Source organism: Penicillium cosmopolitanum, assembly GCF_028827165.1.
Source record: "Penicillium cosmopolitanum strain IBT 29677 chromosome Unknown utg000005l:1.0-4006212.0:1.0-4009387.0, whole genome shotgun sequence".
NCBI lineage: Eukaryota > Fungi > Ascomycota > Eurotiomycetes > Eurotiales > Aspergillaceae > Penicillium > Penicillium cosmopolitanum.
Window position 1 is genome coordinate 1,736,924 of NW_026622675.1, and position 16,513 is coordinate 1,753,436.

Below are 16,513 nucleotides of genomic sequence, written 5' to 3' on the forward strand. Positions count from 1 at the left end.
AAACCAGCGAACGAGGAAAGAAACAGCGTAAATGAATCTAATATCATAGGTAACCGAAGGCCCTCTGCCGTGCAACTTACTTTGTACGCCCTTACAAACACAATCAATCCCGATCTGTCAATAGATAGTCCTTGATCCGTGAGAGAATTGCAGCATTGAAACACGCATCTCCTCCTACGCCCATATACGTAGGTCATCAACAACAACGAGCACAAGACCGAATGGGAAAAACCAAAACAATATCACCGAGATTATCTGCAAGTACAGCCTCAAATCACGATTCGCGTACAAGACAGCTTTGCTGGCACTGTGATCATCATTGCAGCATCCGTGACTCCAATGGAGAACCGCAGAAGAGCTCACTTCGTATTCACCAGCTGCGACTAAAATGTCTTTCAGGGCGATCAGAGGCGGTCTCGTCACGGGGCTGCATTGTTTCGAGTACAGTAATTCTCTACATAGTGTGTATTGCCCAGTAGGCTTTATGGCGAGTCAATCTTTGCTGTAGGCGCTGTAACCATGTACATACATACTACCACCCCGCTTTGCGATAATGAGGTTATCTAGAGTCTGAGCCTATGTACCCTACCTGCCCTACCCTGGACTTGTGGTAAGGTTGGGAGGCTTTGTGTAACGGCTTGGTGGTGTTATGCTTGTTTCATGCAGGTCCATTCACAGCAAACGCCATTGTGATTTGAAATGCACCTGCCATCACATCGGCGGTCAGCTTGGCGAGCCTGACAGCCTGGAGAAAGTGGCTGTTTGGCCAGCCGGAGAATTGTGTAGATCGGGTGCGTGTAGCAAGACTGGCTAGATTCAAGGCCTACGAAAAAAAGCTGAATATTTTAGCCATTGAAGATACCATCTAGCTGGATTACTGCTATGCTGTTACAGCAGTACTAAAGTACTTACTAGTAATACTGCCTTATATGAATGCTCCCAATTTGGAAAGAGGGCGGTGGACATCACATGACCTTATCGATAACGCACCTCGAAAAACACGCCCCTCTGAGGTCGAATTACCCCAGAAAGCGCCTGGACCTTATTGAGTGGACGCTTTGCTGATCCTGAACCGGGATCTTGGATTATTGACTGCAGTGTCCTGAAATTGACTCACTTGAACAAGATGGAGGGCCAAATTCAATCTCAGATTCCCGGATTGGACCGTGTGATCTCCGAATACTCGGTGGTATGTCATGTCGCAAATATGTCCAAGAACCATTGCCAGCTCTGCGCAGAAGCTCACACAAGATAGGGATACTTGACTCACGCCTCCCACCAATACGTCGAAGATGTCAACGCCCCTTCCCCCCTGACCGAGGCGGCCGAGTCCGTCACCGAGCTGCTCGTCTCTGCCTCGGGAGATTTCTCGGACAAGAATCGTGACGCCATTACCAGCCTGGTGGAGAAATTCATTACAACGCTCAGCTCCTCGAATGGCATCGACATGGAAAGACAGCAGATGCCCTTCGCGGCGAAGAAACTGGACCAAGCCATCAATGTTGGTTCGCAGCGGAACATGTCTTCGACTCTGGGTTTGACGAGCGGTAACGTGGACTTGGAATCTGCCAATGCGCGAAAGGTTGAGTCCAAGGTTGATAAGAAGAAACTTGAAAAGGCCGAGCGCAAGATTCGCGCCAAGCAGGAGAAGAAACAGATGAAGAACGTTGAATATGAGTCTTCTCGCCTGCTTAGCCAGCCCGATGAGACCATGTCGTACGAGGAGTTCTACATGGCTGTTAACCCTCTGCAGCTGGGCTCCGATTCCGCGGCCAAGAGTAAGGATATTAAGCTGGACAATATCGATATCTCTATTGGTGGTCTTCGTATTCTTACGGATGCTTCGTTTACCCTTGCCTACGGTCGTCGCTATGGTCTTGTTGGTCAGAACGGTATCGGTAAGTCTACGCTGCTGCGTGCGCTGAGTCGCAGAGAAGTCGCCGTGCCTACGCACGTTTCTATTCTTCACGTCGAACAAGAGGTATGTCATGATGTTTTGAGTCCCCCAATTGGCGAAGGCTGGTTGTTAACGATTCATATCAGATTACTGGTGATGATACCTCGGCAATCCAAGCTGTTCTGGATGCAGATGTGTGGCGCAAGCACCTTCTTAAAGAGCAGGAGAAGATCACATCGCAATTGAATGTTCTTGAAGAAGAGCGCTCTCAGCTGGCAGATACATCTAAGGATGCCGCCAGACTTGATAATGACAGAGAAGGTTTGGATATCACCTTGTCTGATATCCATTCCAAGCTTTCAGAAATGGAATCCGATAAGGCAGAGTCCAGGGCAGCCAGTATTCTGGCTGGTCTTGGTTTCTCTCCCGAGCGACAACAATATGCCACCAAGACCTTCTCTGGTGGTTGGCGAATGCGTCTGGCGTTGGCTCGAGCCCTATTCTGCGAGCCCGATCTTCTGCTTCTTGACGAGCCGTCTAACATGTTGGACGTTCCGTCCATCACTTTCCTTGCCAACTACCTCCAAGGATACCCCAGTACTGTCCTGGTTGTTTCTCACGATCGTGCATTCCTTAACGAAGTTGCCACCGATATTGTGCACCAACACTCCGAACGTCTGGATTACTACCGGGGTGCTAACTTCGAGTCTTTCTACGCGACCAAGGAGGAGCGGAGGAAGATCGCCAAGCGCGAATATGAGAAGCAGATGGCCGAGCGAGCCCACTTGCAAGCCTTTATCGACAAGTTCCGTTATAACGCTGCCAAGTCCTCAGAAGCCCAGTCCCGAATCAAGAAGCTGGAAAAGATGCCAGTCCTCGAAGCTCCCGAGAGCGAGTACACCGTGCACTTCCAGTTCCCCGAGGTGGAGAAGCTCTCTCCCCCATCGTCCAGATGTCCGAAGTTTGCTTCGGATATACCAAGGACAAGCCGCTTCTCAAGGATGTCGACTTGGATGTGCAGCTGGACTCGCGTATCGGTATTGTCGGACCTAACGGTGCGGGTAAGACTACAGTGCTGAAACTGCTCACGAACCAATTACAACCCACAAAGGGATTGATCTCCACCCATTCCAGACTGCGCATTGGATTCTTTGCCCAACATCACGTTGATGCTCTGGATATGAACGCCAGTGCTGTCACTTTCATGGCTAAGACTTATCCCGGAAGGTCTGATGAGGAATACCGGAGACATCTGGGCGCGTAAGTTCAACCCCCATACAAACGCATGGCTATGAATGCCGTCCTCGCCGAATTGATTAAATGCTAACATACTATCTCTCATAGGTTCGGTATCACCGGTATGACAGGTCTGCAGAAGATGGAACTTCTATCCGGAGGTCAAAAGTCCCGTGTGGCATTTGCCTGCTTGTCGCTGACGAACCCTCACATCCTGGTTCTTGATGAGCCTTCTAACCACTTGGATATTGAGGGTATGGATGCGCTTTCCGAAGCGCTGCAGCGATTCGAGGGTGGTGTTGTCATGGTTTCTCACGATGTGACTATGTTGCAGAATGTCTGCAAGAGTCTCTGGGTCTGTGACCAGGGAACTGTGCACAAGTTTGACGGTGATGTTAAGGCCTATAAGAAGCAGATCACCGCTCAGGCTGATGCGGCGGGTGTTGTGGCAAAGCACTAGGCTTAGAGTAGATAATCAAAAGTGCTGTCTATATTTGAGTCTGTGTATGAGCATACGTCTATAAAATGCAAAATAGAAATCGCCAAAATGCCCAAAATTAAAACACCCCCATACATGCCCAGATGCAATCGGTGACGGTGACGGTGACGGTGACGGAAAAAAGGTCAGGTGGGTCCGCGGCAATCCAGCTTATCGGCTATCGATGCTTCGAAACCCGGGGGCACCTGCAACATTAGAAGCTCCTGACTTTCCTTCCCCAGCATAACAGTGTCACCCATGAAGCTAGGGCTCTAGAAATTTGGATGTTTCACAGAGCAGAGAGTCACGCACTATGAACTCTCGCGAGGAGGCAGACCAAGCCGGTCCCAACGCCCCACTGCTCACTTCAACCGACCACCATGACCGGGACCTCTCTCCCGATCCGGCCGATAACGTCGATCTCGCGCCTGAGCTGGAATACTCCGGCGGATGGTTCATATGGATATTGACAATTTCTGCTGGAATTAGTGGTCTCTTATTTGGATATGAGTGAGTAACATACATACCACATACCTGCTCGCAGACAATGGTGGGAAAACTGGCCGGCAGAGTGGCTAACGAGAACCATTGTTTCCTGTGAATTGTAGTACCGGCGTTATTTCCTCTACCTTAGTGACGATCGGCTCCGATCTTTCGGATCGACCTTTGACGACTCTGGACGAGAGTTTGATTACTTCTTGTACGAGTTTGTTTGCGCTCGTCGCTAGTCCGTTTACTGGGGTGCTTGCGGATAAATATGGTCGGCGCAAAGTCATTCTTGCTGCGGATGCGCTATTTGCGCTGGGGGCTTTGGCTCAGGCGTTTACAAGTCAGGTTGGGGGGATGATTTTTGGTCGCAGTATTGTTGGGTTGGCGGTTGGTAGCGCGAGTGCTATTACGCCTTTGTGAGTTTGGGTCCTCGATCTGAGTGATTCGACACTACGGTTTCGACTAATGTGGTATCTTTTTCTTCCAGGTATATTTCAGAAGTGGCACCGACACAAGCAAGAGGCCGACTTGTTACTGTCCTGATCCTTGCTCATCACCGGAGGTCAGGTGGTTGCCTATATTGTTGGGTGGTTATTCTCCGAAATGCCCGGAGGCTGGCGCTGGATCGTCGGCCTCGGAGCAGCACCCGCTTTTTTACAATTTGCAATCCTCATCTTTCTACCAGAGACACCACGATGGCTTGTACAAGCCGGATCGGAAGACAGAGCGGCGAAAGTACTCACTCACATCTATCATGGCTGTCCTGATCGGGATCAAGGAGTCCGCCGGGTCCTTCTCGGTATCAGAAGAGAAATCGAAGAAGAGGCGGAGGAGATGGGCCAGAGTGAAATTCCAGATGCGAATATGCATTGGTTCCATGATACGTCTCAACGAGCCCATGACTTGTTCTATGTCGGTGGGAACAGGAGGGCCCTGACGATAGCAATGATGCTTCAAGGGCTCCAGCAATTGTGCGGGTTCAACAGCCTGATGTACTTTTCAGGCATCATCTTCACCGCGCTTTCATTCTCTTCGCCAACGCTGACATCTCTCACGGTGGCCGTCACCAACTTTGTTTTTACTCTTTTTGCATTCGGACTGATTGATAAGATCGGGCGTCGTCGCATTCTCCTTTATTCGATTCCAGTGATGATTCTCGCGCTGGTAGCTTGTGCGGTGGTCTTTTCTTCCATGGATATCTCGTTTGAACCCGAGAGCACACAAAAGACAAATCCGAATGCGAACTCGAACTCTCCTCTATTGGTTCTGTTCTGCCTGGCAGTCTTCGTTGCATCCTACGCCTTCGGACTCGGAAATGTACCATGGCAACAGGCCGAGCTTTTCCCTTTGAATGTCCGATCTCTGGGATCATCTCTGGCTACAGCGACAAACTGGGGATCGAACTTCGTCGTCGGTCTCACCTTCTTACCCATGATGCGGTGGATTTCTCCAACCTGGACATTTGTCATATACGCTGGAGTGTGTGCCGTGGGCTGGGTGGCAGTCCATGCAATTTATCCGGAAATGAGTGGGATGGGCCTAGAAGATGTCAAGGGCCTTTTGGCGAATGGATGGGGTGTCGAGGAGAGTTTGCGACGAAGACGGAGCATGAAGCATACATAGAATGCACAGCGGCTATTGATTTTGGATTTGCTTCGACGACCTATGGCAAAGTTCAATCTGACATCTTGTTGGATTCTCTGAAGTGATCACCATCATGAAGGCCGGGCGCATAGCCCGACCTAGAAAGGAGAGTGGTTGAGAATGTCGATGATTTCGGAGTGATTATTGGATCTGCCATAGAAATGGTTGCTCCGGGCAGGGCCAGGCGGCTGCTGTGCTTCTCGCGGACTGTCGCATACGTACGATACCTTTCACTTCATCGGTCGCTCAACTTGAAGTGAGTCTTCATTTTTTTCTCAGCATATACAACCAATACTATACAGCACATACATTTCATACTTGAGCTCAGTCTACTTTCTTTTTTTTACTTCCCCTCCCTTGACATTCCACGGATCTATATTTCGAATTCTCATTACATGGCATACAAAGGACCTGAGTGTTCAACTGCGAAGGTTGGAGCTCCAAGCTCGCTCCCTCGCAGTTTCATTCTGGATGCCCCAAACGAGGTAATTTGAGTTAACATGAAGCTTATCTATGCATTATCCGTTTGAGATGGCCTGTTAATGAGTCTAATAGATCCTCCATCATATCGCCAGCTTTCTACCGACTGACAGGGACGTTCTCAATCTATCCAGGTCTTGCAGAGAGATGCATTCCAGAATTCTAGGACCGTCGACCGGCATCTGGAGGTCTCGATTCGAAGCGAACTACGAATTACCCGCAGCAAAAAGTATGGAAGAGTTGGAACATGAATACAAGTCTCGTGCCATTATTCTCTCACGCCGGATGGACTTTCGCGGGCGAAAGACAAACTTGAAGGAGCAGGCGTGGCTGGAAGTCATCCATACCATGCTTGTCGAGTCCTTGACAATCCCTATCCAGCCCAGTGGCCCAAAAACATACAACAGGTTGCGAGAAGTCATGTCGCAGTCGAATTTCTTGAGTCGTCCAAAGAAGCAAAGGTCATGCGAATTCACCTGCGCCATCCAGTTGGTAAGCTGGCAAATGGTAATATCAAGGAAAACGAATGAAAACTAACAAAAGGTTACTTCGATATAGTCCCTCACTTCCCTAGCCTTACACCGAGAAGTTTCCGAGCCCTGCTCTCGATATGACTATGAGCTCGCTATAGCTTACTCCTTCGGAAGTGAGGCGAATGGTCCCTACATCACACATAACAACCTGGACCTCATCAAGCTATTGCACATCCGCAGTTTCTGGCAGCGACACCTTCTGGAGCCCGAAGAGATGTCTTTTTATCTCACATTCAAGGATCTGGCCGAAGACCACAAGCCAAAGATGCGGAAGGGGTACGGCGCAACTGAATCGGAGCTGAGCTCTTCGTGGATCGGCTATTATTGTGAGTTTTTACTTTTCACTTGGACCAGTGACATCTACACATCTTCTCACCATATTCATCATATCCAGCATGCCTCCACCCTATGCCCCAAACCCGGACCCAGCTGAACAAGAACCCGGGCCAGACTTGCGCGGATATTGCCTCTCACTTAATTGACATCCTGGTATGGAATTTCCCATGACTCTAGCACCTTCCTGCCCTGAATCAATATTTGTAAAATACTAACGGGAAAGCAGTCCTTGGACTTGCAGACGACCGGTGACGAATTCTGGCCTGTAGAATGCAACAACTTTATCCCCATGAGCGAGGACCCGGATATTCACCGCGTCTTCTTCCAGGGATCACAGGGTTACTACGGCCAAACGAGCGATTTGAACCCGGTTTTCGGGTTTAAGGAGGATATCTCATTTCCTTATGGGGGTATCCCGGGCTGGGCGCGAATTTGCTTTGCCATTATTGCTACGGGGCAAGATATAAATTCGTCAGACTGGGTTCACGGGTACGAGGCGATTCTTCTTCCTGGTGGTAGGATCATGATGGGGCGATGGTTGGATTTGAAGGAGCCGAGTGGTCGTGGGCCGTTTATTTTCTGGGACGTGGAGGTGCCGTTCTACCTCTAGAACCTATTCCGTGGCTACCAAGGTACAAACGATTCAGAACTGGTACGGGTGATCCACAGGCATTTCATTTGTGGGAATGGGGATTTGAAAGGGGAATGGTTTTATTTGAGGAAGGTTGGAGGATTCTCATGAGGTTTTCGTCTTGGGGGAAATTTATAGCGATAGAGGAGAGAAAAAAAGAAAGGTCTTTAAGACAGAGTATGGGATGGACAAACAAAGGGAATAGGCAGGACGAGACAAATGAAGAAATAAATTACTCCTCAATGTCCTTCACCTTCTCCCACTGGCCCTTGAGGTTCTCCTTCCACAAGCTGACCTTGTTGTCACCACCGCTGACGGCGAGAATGTTACCGCTCAGACTCCAGCTCACGCGCCAGAGGACGGTGTCGAACTCGAGTGTTTGGCTCGTCCACTGGCCCGGGTTAGATGCGTCGGAAGTCCAGATGCGGACGGTCTTGTCTTGCGAAGCTGAGGCGATGTAAGACTTGGACAGAATGCTAGGGGACCAAGCGACATCGCGGACCCAGTCGGAGTGGCCTTCCAGGGTTTGGGTGAGGTTATAGGTCTTGGACTCGGAGCTGGGGGGAAAAAGTGTTAGTATGGAACGGGCATGCGGAGGGGTTATCGCATCTATAGTGTATCATGAGCACATACTTGTAGTCCCAGATCTTGACCAGGTTGTCACTTCCACCGGTCACGAAACGTCTCTGCTGGCCGGGGCCGGGGTTGGAGCTGATCAAGCTACCCGCAAAGGCAGCGGGGGCCCAGCTGATCGAGTTCACGCCCATTCCATGGGCATGGAAGGTCTGGTGGGTCCAGTTATTGTCACGGAACTCGAGCACACTGACATGGCCATCGGAGGAGGCGCAAGCAAGGAGACAACCGCTCTCATGAGGGGCCCACGATACCATGTTGACGGAAGCGGTGTGGAGGGAGAAGTCGAAGACCTTGGTCCATGTGCTGCCACCGACGGGGGAGGTGGCATTCTGGGGTTGTTCTCGCCAGATCAAGACCTTGCCGTCATAGGAGGAAGAAGCTAGGATGGTGCCGAACTTGGGGTGAGCCTGCGAGCGAAACGAATCATTGTCAGTACACTTGCGCTGGGGTCCAGATAGTTGGCATTGTTTTGGATATCCCACTTACCCATGCGACACACCACACTGCACCTTCATGGCTAACAATTCAGAATAGACCAGATCAGCTTTCAAGATCTCTTTTCGCGTCCCGTTGCTTTGAAGGCGATGCTCACCCCTTCAGGGTCTCCACCAGGCGGTGCGATTCCCCTCAATCTCGAAGATCTTAATCGTTTTATCGGAGGAGCAGGTAGCTAGCCTGCGGCCATAGTAGTCTAAACCGGCATCATGCTACAAACAGAATCGAATTGTCAGCTCAACTCAATCGCATTCATCCACGACGGAGACGTTGAATATGGACCATCAACCCCCCAGCTCAACACAACGTACAATCATGTCCTCGTGCCCCGAGTTGGAAATCACCTGAGCGGCCGCCTAAACATCCATTATTAGCATAACCACCACCATTGGCAATTGAATAGAGCACACCATTTTGTCAGGACCGCGTGGGGTAATGAAAGTCGCAAAATAGAGCTGAGGGAGCTGCGCGAGGGCCGACGTAGCCAACAAACAACCTGGCCGCATTGCTATCTCTTATCAGAATGACTAAGCTGGTCACGTTACCCAGGGCACGTGCCTCGGCCCATCGGTAACCGTGGGGTTCTCCGCGGTGCGGCGACTCTCCTGTCTTGTACACTTCACTTCTTCCTTGTATATTTGCAGTCATCGATACCCTTTTTTTGCTTTCTATTCGTGTGATACCTTGGTTAACAGAAGGTGCAGCTATCCCGAAACCGGCCTGTTGCTTGAACTGCCTCTATCTTGCGTCTTGACCATCTACACATACTCGACACCATGGGCGATGCGCTATGTGGCCCGTCGAATGCGCTTCAGAACTTCCAGAAGCATACTTCTGTTGATAGGACTCTTCAGCAAGACCGGCTTACATCCAGACAACCTTCCGCTCAGGTATGCAAGACCTTCCAGTCTAAAGATTCAAAGTACTAATTCGGACGATCAGGGCTTCCGCTCTCAAAGCCCCCGCGATGGAATCCTCGACCCCGAGTTTGCTGCATTTGAAGCCAACCTCGGAGGACCCCAACTACAAGACATTCAACATCCAGCACAACTGCAACATCCAGCACAGCTTGGCGGACCAGCACAACTTCACCATGCGCAGCACCCGAGTGCCAACTGGGCATCGGACTTCCAAAACCTAAATATCTCCGGCCCATCCGCACCTCAAATACACACCCCGCCTGTTGCGCAAGGCCAAAGAGGATGGCATAATGAGTTTATGAACCAGCATCAACAACCCGCCCCAGCTCACCATATGCAAGCCCAGCCGATGGCAAACCGCGGATTCCAGTCGTCCTTTGCACCGAACTATTCGATGTACAATAACTCGATGAATATGCAGCAAATGTCCCATGCGCCTCAACAGCAACACCAAGCGCCCGTGGAGCAATTTGACGAGTCTGCGTTTGAGGCCGCATTCGACCAGGCCCGGGCCAATCTAGAGGAGCTACAACAGCCCGAGGTCAAAACTGATAACGAACTGCCACTGCACGAAATTAGTCAAGCCGACCCAGGAACTGTTCTTCCAGACCTCGATGATCTCAGATCCGAGACTGCCCGCATTGGATCTGATACTATCGCCCAGTCCGACAAGCAAGACCCACTCACGCGGGCTCATGATGCCGATGCTCTTGCTCAGACAGCAGGGCAACTTCTCGACACCGTTCGCCACGAACAAAACCAAAAGTTCCAGCAAAGCAATTTCCTTGCTTTGATGCGTCGGATTCGTGATCGTGAAGTAGAGGTGGAAGGGGATGAATTTCGCGAAGTCAGTAGCAACCCGTAACGGTTTGGCTGTCAAGCGAGGCGTGGCAGAAACTCCGGTATCATCGTGTCAATCTATACCGGCCATTGTCCTTACTGATGTGATTACAGACCGCGCAATCCCTTCACCCGGGTGGGCCTTACTACCCAGGTCAACCGATTCCTGACCAGGCCGCGCCCTCCGACACTACGAGTAAGGAGACTTCCCTCCCCGTCGGCGGGATCTAGTATCACAACAATCAATGTTATTATATGAGCAGAAAACCTGACGCTTTCTCCGGCCAGAGGAAACGCCAGTGATTGCTCAACAGACCCGTCTGGCTGAGGAAGAACCTGCCCAACCTGGTGCCATCGCAACAGGAGCCGGGGACAGCAATGCGCTCTATGAAGGATTATTGCATATGCATGGACCATTTGACCGGCGACGGACTCCAACATTCTGTTTCCGCGGCGAGGGCGAGATTTGCTCGTGACCAAACAAGGCATCCATATCCGGGGTACAATAGGGTCACGTGCACCCATTGAGGCCCGAAAGAACAATCAACGTCCACCCATTGAGATCTCAATCCGCCCTATTCAGGTCTATTCAGCCACCTGCACAATAGTACCTCATTAATTGATCAATGGTGCGATCGGGTCCACGGGTCATTACCGATTGGACCATTCCTTTTTTTCCTGATTTTTTTCCCATAGCCAGCGTGATGATTTCGCAGTACATAAACCCTGCTGGGATGCATGTTTCCCTCAGAACCATTAACCACTTTGCTTGCATGAACAATACCACTTCTTTTATTTAAACTCGCCCGGAATTTCCCTCAAGACTGCGTTTGCTTGTTCATTATGTCTCCGCCAGACCCCCTCCGCCACCTACTACAAAAGCTTATGGAAACCCAAACAAACCGCAGCAAATCTACACCCCCACCTCCACCACCATACAGCACCAACCCCCTACCTCCTTCACCTAGAGCCACAATGCCAGAATTGATGTCCGACATTGTTTACACGGACGAGCCCAACCCGCTCGCAGTAACCATCGACGCAACCATCAACGTAGTGGGCAACAACAACACTCTAGCCCTAACATCGCAACCTATCTCGAAGAAAGACCCGGCGATAGGCCAGACTTCCGAAGCCGAAAATGAAGTCAGTGCGTCTCTGATTCGGAAACAGGATAGAGAGGCAAAGGCTGCAAGACTAGCCTCTGTCATCCTCAAAGCTCTCCAACAGGCTGATGGCCTGACAGATGATCAAGGTCGCAAACGCACTGTTAGCGTTATGCTCAAGTGTGGTATCAAGGTGGAGGGTTGCAATAATGAAGTGATCTCTGATGAGGATGTCAATGGGTTAAGTTCTTGTTCGTTACGCGTTTCGTCTGGTGGGAGAAAGCGTGCTGCATCGGTATGTTTGGCTTCTCTTCATTGGGGTGGGGTGTAGGAATTTCTCTTCTTTGAAAGTTTTCTTCTAACTCTACTGTGGTATTATAGGAACCCCCGGCTGCCATACCGCCACCACCGAAGCGTGGTTGTCGCCTTCTATGACTGGCGATAAAACCGTATTTGTTACCTTTGCTCTTGGTTGGCCTTGGTGTTATTATGCTCGTCATTGTTTGCGCTGTGTCGGAGTCTGTGTTTTTCTATCTACTGTTTTTTACGCGGAATCTATGACTCTTTTCTTATCGTAATTTGATTTGATAGTCATATTGTTCCTGAATATACTTGATCGCAGAGTACCTCTCTATTTAATTTTATCTCAACCGTAGAGGCCAGAGACACAATTGGGAGCAAACTTCTTAGGAGCACGGAAGAGCATGGGCACTCGGGAGGGGTTCTCAAACCAGGCTGTCTTGTACCACAGGCTGCGCTCGCTAAAAATGTCACCGTGATCATCGGTGAAAGCAATGATTGTATCCTTCTCTAGACCAGTGTTCTTGATTAACTTGAGCAGCTTGCTAATATGAGTATTAATATAAGTTCAGTGGTAGTGTTCTCCGCGACATCGTCAAGGATCATATCGAGTTTGAACGGGTCCCCTGGCTGGAGAGCAGATGCGAGATCGGTCTCAAGAACAAGAGCTATGAAATCCCAGCCATTTGTGTGTGGAACTTTCAGAAACTTGAGCAAGGGATTCACGGCCAATTCTCGGTAAGACTCTTGGCTGGACTCATGGTCGTCGATATAGCCATAAGCAAGCAAAGCATTGTACTTATGCCTGCCCAGGCATGCATGAAGGCCATTCGAGCAGGAGCATGAAAGTTGGTGGGACGGAACTGGTGGGGGACGTTGTCATTTGAGGATCCGCTCTTGACGAAAGGCTTTTCAGAATATATTTATAAAATGTGATCTGTGTAGATGAACCACGGGCTCCTTCGCCGCTTCCTTCAATCCAAGACTTAATATTGGAAACCTTGGAACTTCCGAACAGCCCACACGTTGCAGGAGAATACTAATTCGGTACCGCAATAGCTTTTCTCAGAGGCAGGAAGTGTTCTTCTCGGAAACGAATTGTTTGCACAGCTATAAGTGGTTCGCTCAGGCCTTTTTATAACGGATGTAGTCTTGAAGGGGGAAGACGATCACACCATGACCTCCCTCCTCAAAGGCGTCAAGGTCGACATAAAGTCTGGCGACCCCGGCTCCAATGGAACGGCCAGAAGGGGTTCCGGAAATTGAGATGCCAGATAGTTGTAGGAAGGATGAGTCTGACTAGGGTTGGATTGGTATTTATATGGGAGATGGAAGTTGGTAGGGAGGCTGCACTCGCACCTGCCAAACACAAAAGATAAACAAACCAGTAGCACCTGCCTTATACCACGGCTCCCTTCGTTGCCTCCAAGAAGGCACCGATTTGTGTTTACAACCTACACTCCGACATACTTCCCAGGGTTGACCCGAAGAACGCGATGGCGATCTACCACAGACACCTCACGAACCTTACCCGGGGTGCCGTTCAGAGCTGTCAGAGAATGGAAAGATAGCCCATGACCTGGAGCAGAGGTAGCAGCCCCGTTAAATGATTCAGAGAATCCCGCTAATAACTGCAAGGCCAATGAAAGCGAGAATGAACACAATGTTGAAACGAACAGTGCGCCCCAGGCTGGGCTTGCATAATCGCGCACACGGAAAGAATACGATGAGAGTATATCAAAATTGCGAGAGAAATTAAGCGGGGTCAAAAGGTGATTCAATGCAGCGCAAACTCAGTTATGTTGCCTGCGGGACGCAGCCTGGAACTCCCTCAAGGTGGAACAATCCGGAAGATTGCATCAACACGTTTGCCTCACGTTTGCCAAGAGAGCCTGCTATAAGAAAAGTCACGTCGTGATGATCTTGTCAATGAATTCAAACGAGGATATTACAAAGGCATCATTCTTTCAAGCCGTCAATCCTTCCAAGACCCTTGTCTGCCTGGGTTGGTTTGTTGACAGTGAGACCGCTTTCTCGGCACCAGAAGCCACCTGGTAAACAAGGCATGGCAAATGCTACAGGAACATTCCGAGTAGGATCATACCTTCTCTGAGCTACCCCCGCGGCTGACCGACACGCGGCCGATTCAATGCGCAATGCAAGATACCAGTAGTGTATTTTGGCCCTCCAGTCCACTACCCAGCGTTGACATTATGGATTACGACCATCAGACTCTACACCGTGAAATTATGCACGACCTCTGCGCCATTGATCCAGTCACTGCCAACAAAGTCCTCGACAAGTGTACTGCGAAAGCTATATCTAGTGGATGGTGCCGCGGAATCGAGCTCTTGCTAGCGTGTGGGATGTATGTGGAATCTCGCAAATACCAATACCGATGGCCAGGCTCCAAGATTGGTTGCGGGTTTCGCCATCAAAGAGCTGCGGCATATGTCGACGAGACGGACACGCGGGCTTTCAATTTCTACACCGGCATCTCGTTGATTGCTGCAACAAAGAGTTCAGAGCAAATTTTAAGAAGCACATTGGGGAACAATGCTTCAGAAGTCGTGCATTCCAACTGGTCATGTCTGTCATTTTTACCGCGCTCCATTAGGGCCACGAGCTCGTGGGTCGAAACCACGATACTCTGGTAGATGCCAATCAGTCGGGAATTGTTCTCAGACTCTTTTCTATGCTTCAACTTGTTTATCAAGAGGATGAAGAAACTTGTGGCCGCTTGCGAGCAGTCAGGCAGCCTGTTTTACCAGTCCGGCACTGGTTACATCCAGGACCATATGGAAGGAATCCCACAAAGGCTGCTGTATCGCTTTCTTCCAAGCCAACCCAAAGCTTTCACGTGAAATCCAATCTACTCGAGCAACCTGGAGCTGAGAAAGAACAGCATAATCTCGACTTCTATGAAGTCGTTATCGATGCAACTGGTGAAGACATCTTGGGTAGAGCTGCACGAATTGAAGCGTGCAATTGACCAATTGACCGTGCTACTGGCGCTGACCCCGACGAGGGAAAACTGCGAGATCTACTCGGTAATTTTGATAGTGAAAGAAATCATCCCATGCTTGTGACAGTTTACTGATACTATCTATTCCAGGTCAACCTGCACAATACATGCTTCGGACTGAAATACGGGGTTCTGGCCAACTACGAGACAATCTTCGTACGCCAAGTGCGAGACCAGAAGAACAGAAATTGGAGACTGCGTCGGTAATCATGTGGAACAGTCTCTCTCCTGAGCAACGTGAAGAATTTCGGCAAGTTCGCCGTCTGGGTTGTACCAATTCTGCGTGGTTAGCATGGAGATCTGCATGCTTGGGATGAAAATGAGGGCGACTTGGATCTGGCTCCAAAATTCTTCGACAGGAAGAAAAGCAAGGTAGCTCTAATCACATGTTTCTACCATTGAAGTAAAACTGACGCCGTTGCAGTCCTGTCAGAAAACCCGCAAATACATACCGGACATGGCGGGAAGAATTGTCAGCATCGGTGATATCACCGACAGTGAAAGTTCTAGCAGAGCAATTTCTGGGCCGCTATGGCATTTATATAATGATCGCAGAAGCCCAGCGCACACAAGTACTCAAACGAATTTGATAAGGGGGATGAGTTACGAGCAGACAACAAGACTCGCCTCCATGGTCGGAGGAATTTGGTGTCACGACGCCTACGTCCTACAAAGGGTATCCCCCAAACCCACAGGACTGCTCATTTGTTGCCCGGAAGCGAACACTGCATTGAAGAATGCGAAGAAAAATACGGGAAGCTCGTCGACGCAAATGCCTCGAAGCGCATCCCGTTGGAAGATGCACCTATTCCAGCCGGATTCTGCAGGGCAAATGGGGTTTCGACACAAAAGCCGATGGCCAAGGAACAACCACCCAGTACCGCGCACGATGGGTCATCTGCGGGAACTGCCAGAGGCCTGGTTACGACTACGATGAAGCTTACGCCCCAGTCGCTCTCGACCCGTCAGTGAAACTAATTTTCGCGAAACAGGCCCAGACAACCTCGGCGCATGTCAGTGGGATATTTTCAGCTGGACATGAACGAGTACGGGACCGCAGGCTACGAAGACATCTAGTGTGTTTGAATTTCGGAGGAAATAAAGTTTTTAGGTGCAGGAGGTTAGCCAGACTTGAAATATGGCTAAAAGCTTTCCATTTGAGCAATATAGGAGACGACCTCCTCCAGGAAACAACATTTTTCACTTGGGGGTCATGGGGCTTCCATGTCGCGTATGTGGGAGGCTGGCTAGACCAAGAAAATGCCAGCCACTTTGTGTTAACTCGTTTCCAAGAAAACAACATTTGTCACTTGGACAACATGGGCCTTCGATGCCGCGTGTGTGGCAGGCTGGCTAGACCAAGAAAAGGTTGGCCACAACATCCCGCGAAACGACAATGTCATTTTTCTCGACCAGAAGTTTGAAATAAATTTCATGAAGTGCCTTGGAGGCTCTGTGGCTTTCGCA

The 16,513-nt window shown here is 50.0% G+C and overlaps 9 protein-coding genes across 9 annotated transcripts; 7 read left to right on the top strand and 2 right to left on the bottom strand.

Annotated features, from left to right (window-relative positions):
* Positions 1 to 1,126: 1,126 nt before the first annotated feature.
* On the top strand, positions 1,127 to 3,593 carry N7509_003702 (putative AAA family ATPase GCN20; the record flags this gene model as incomplete). The annotated part of the gene is made up of 5 exons (XM_056628339.1): positions 1,127 to 1,189; positions 1,256 to 1,981; positions 2,044 to 2,820; positions 2,850 to 3,157; positions 3,242 to 3,593. 5 exons carry the CDS (start codon positions 1,127 to 1,129, stop codon positions 3,591 to 3,593), a joined length of 2,226 nt encoding a protein of 741 aa, XP_056491073.1.
* A 331-nt stretch (positions 3,594 to 3,924) lies between these two features.
* Positions 3,925 to 5,723, top strand: N7509_003703 (putative MFS myo-inositol transporter; the record flags this gene model as incomplete). The annotated part of the gene is made up of 3 exons (XM_056628340.1): positions 3,925 to 4,121; positions 4,220 to 4,487; positions 4,668 to 5,723. 3 exons carry the CDS (start codon positions 3,925 to 3,927, stop codon positions 5,721 to 5,723), a joined length of 1,521 nt encoding a protein of 506 aa, XP_056491074.1.
* A 492-nt stretch (positions 5,724 to 6,215) lies between these two features.
* N7509_003704 (uncharacterized protein) lies at positions 6,216 to 7,703 on the top strand (the record flags this gene model as incomplete). The annotated part of the gene is made up of 5 exons (XM_056628341.1): positions 6,216 to 6,229; positions 6,368 to 6,716; positions 6,783 to 7,083; positions 7,152 to 7,246; positions 7,320 to 7,703. 5 exons carry the CDS (start codon positions 6,216 to 6,218, stop codon positions 7,701 to 7,703), a joined length of 1,143 nt encoding a protein of 380 aa, XP_056491075.1.
* Positions 7,704 to 7,956: 253 nt separating this feature from the next.
* Positions 7,957 to 9,268, bottom strand: sec13 (GTPase-activating protein SEC13; the record flags this gene model as incomplete). The annotated part of the gene is made up of 6 exons (XM_056628342.1): positions 7,957 to 8,281; positions 8,358 to 8,803; positions 8,847 to 8,877; positions 8,970 to 9,067; positions 9,167 to 9,211; positions 9,266 to 9,268. 6 exons carry the CDS (start codon positions 9,266 to 9,268, stop codon positions 7,957 to 7,959), a joined length of 948 nt encoding a protein of 315 aa, XP_056491076.1.
* Positions 9,269 to 9,631: 363 nt separating this feature from the next.
* Positions 9,632 to 10,846, top strand: pex20 (the record flags this gene model as incomplete). The annotated part of the gene is made up of 3 exons (XM_056628343.1): positions 9,632 to 9,745; positions 9,798 to 10,622; positions 10,730 to 10,846. 3 exons carry the CDS (start codon positions 9,632 to 9,634, stop codon positions 10,844 to 10,846), a joined length of 1,056 nt encoding a protein of 351 aa, XP_056491077.1.
* A 744-nt stretch (positions 10,847 to 11,590) lies between these two features.
* N7509_003707 (uncharacterized protein) lies at positions 11,591 to 12,156 on the top strand (the record flags this gene model as incomplete). Its single annotated transcript, XM_056628344.1, has 2 exons — positions 11,591 to 12,016; positions 12,103 to 12,156. 2 exons carry the CDS (start codon positions 11,591 to 11,593, stop codon positions 12,154 to 12,156), a joined length of 480 nt encoding a protein of 159 aa, XP_056491078.1.
* A 211-nt stretch (positions 12,157 to 12,367) lies between these two features.
* Positions 12,368 to 12,782, bottom strand: N7509_003708 (Choline-sulfatase; the record flags this gene model as incomplete). Its single annotated transcript, XM_056628345.1, has 2 exons — positions 12,368 to 12,566; positions 12,748 to 12,782. 2 exons carry the CDS (start codon positions 12,780 to 12,782, stop codon positions 12,368 to 12,370), a joined length of 234 nt encoding a protein of 77 aa, XP_056491079.1.
* A 1,452-nt stretch (positions 12,783 to 14,234) lies between these two features.
* On the top strand, positions 14,235 to 14,678 carry N7509_003709 (uncharacterized protein; the record flags this gene model as incomplete). The annotated part of the gene is made up of 1 exon (XM_056628346.1): positions 14,235 to 14,678. One exon carries the CDS (start codon positions 14,235 to 14,237, stop codon positions 14,676 to 14,678), a length of 444 nt encoding a protein of 147 aa, XP_056491080.1.
* A 279-nt stretch (positions 14,679 to 14,957) lies between these two features.
* N7509_003710 (uncharacterized protein) lies at positions 14,958 to 16,018 on the top strand (the record flags this gene model as incomplete). The annotated part of the gene is made up of 3 exons (XM_056628347.1): positions 14,958 to 15,071; positions 15,137 to 15,202; positions 15,602 to 16,018. The coding sequence occupies 3 exons, from the start codon at positions 14,958 to 14,960 to the stop codon at positions 16,016 to 16,018; spliced, it is 597 nt and encodes a 198-aa protein (XP_056491081.1).
* Positions 16,019 to 16,513: the final 495 nt, after the last annotated feature.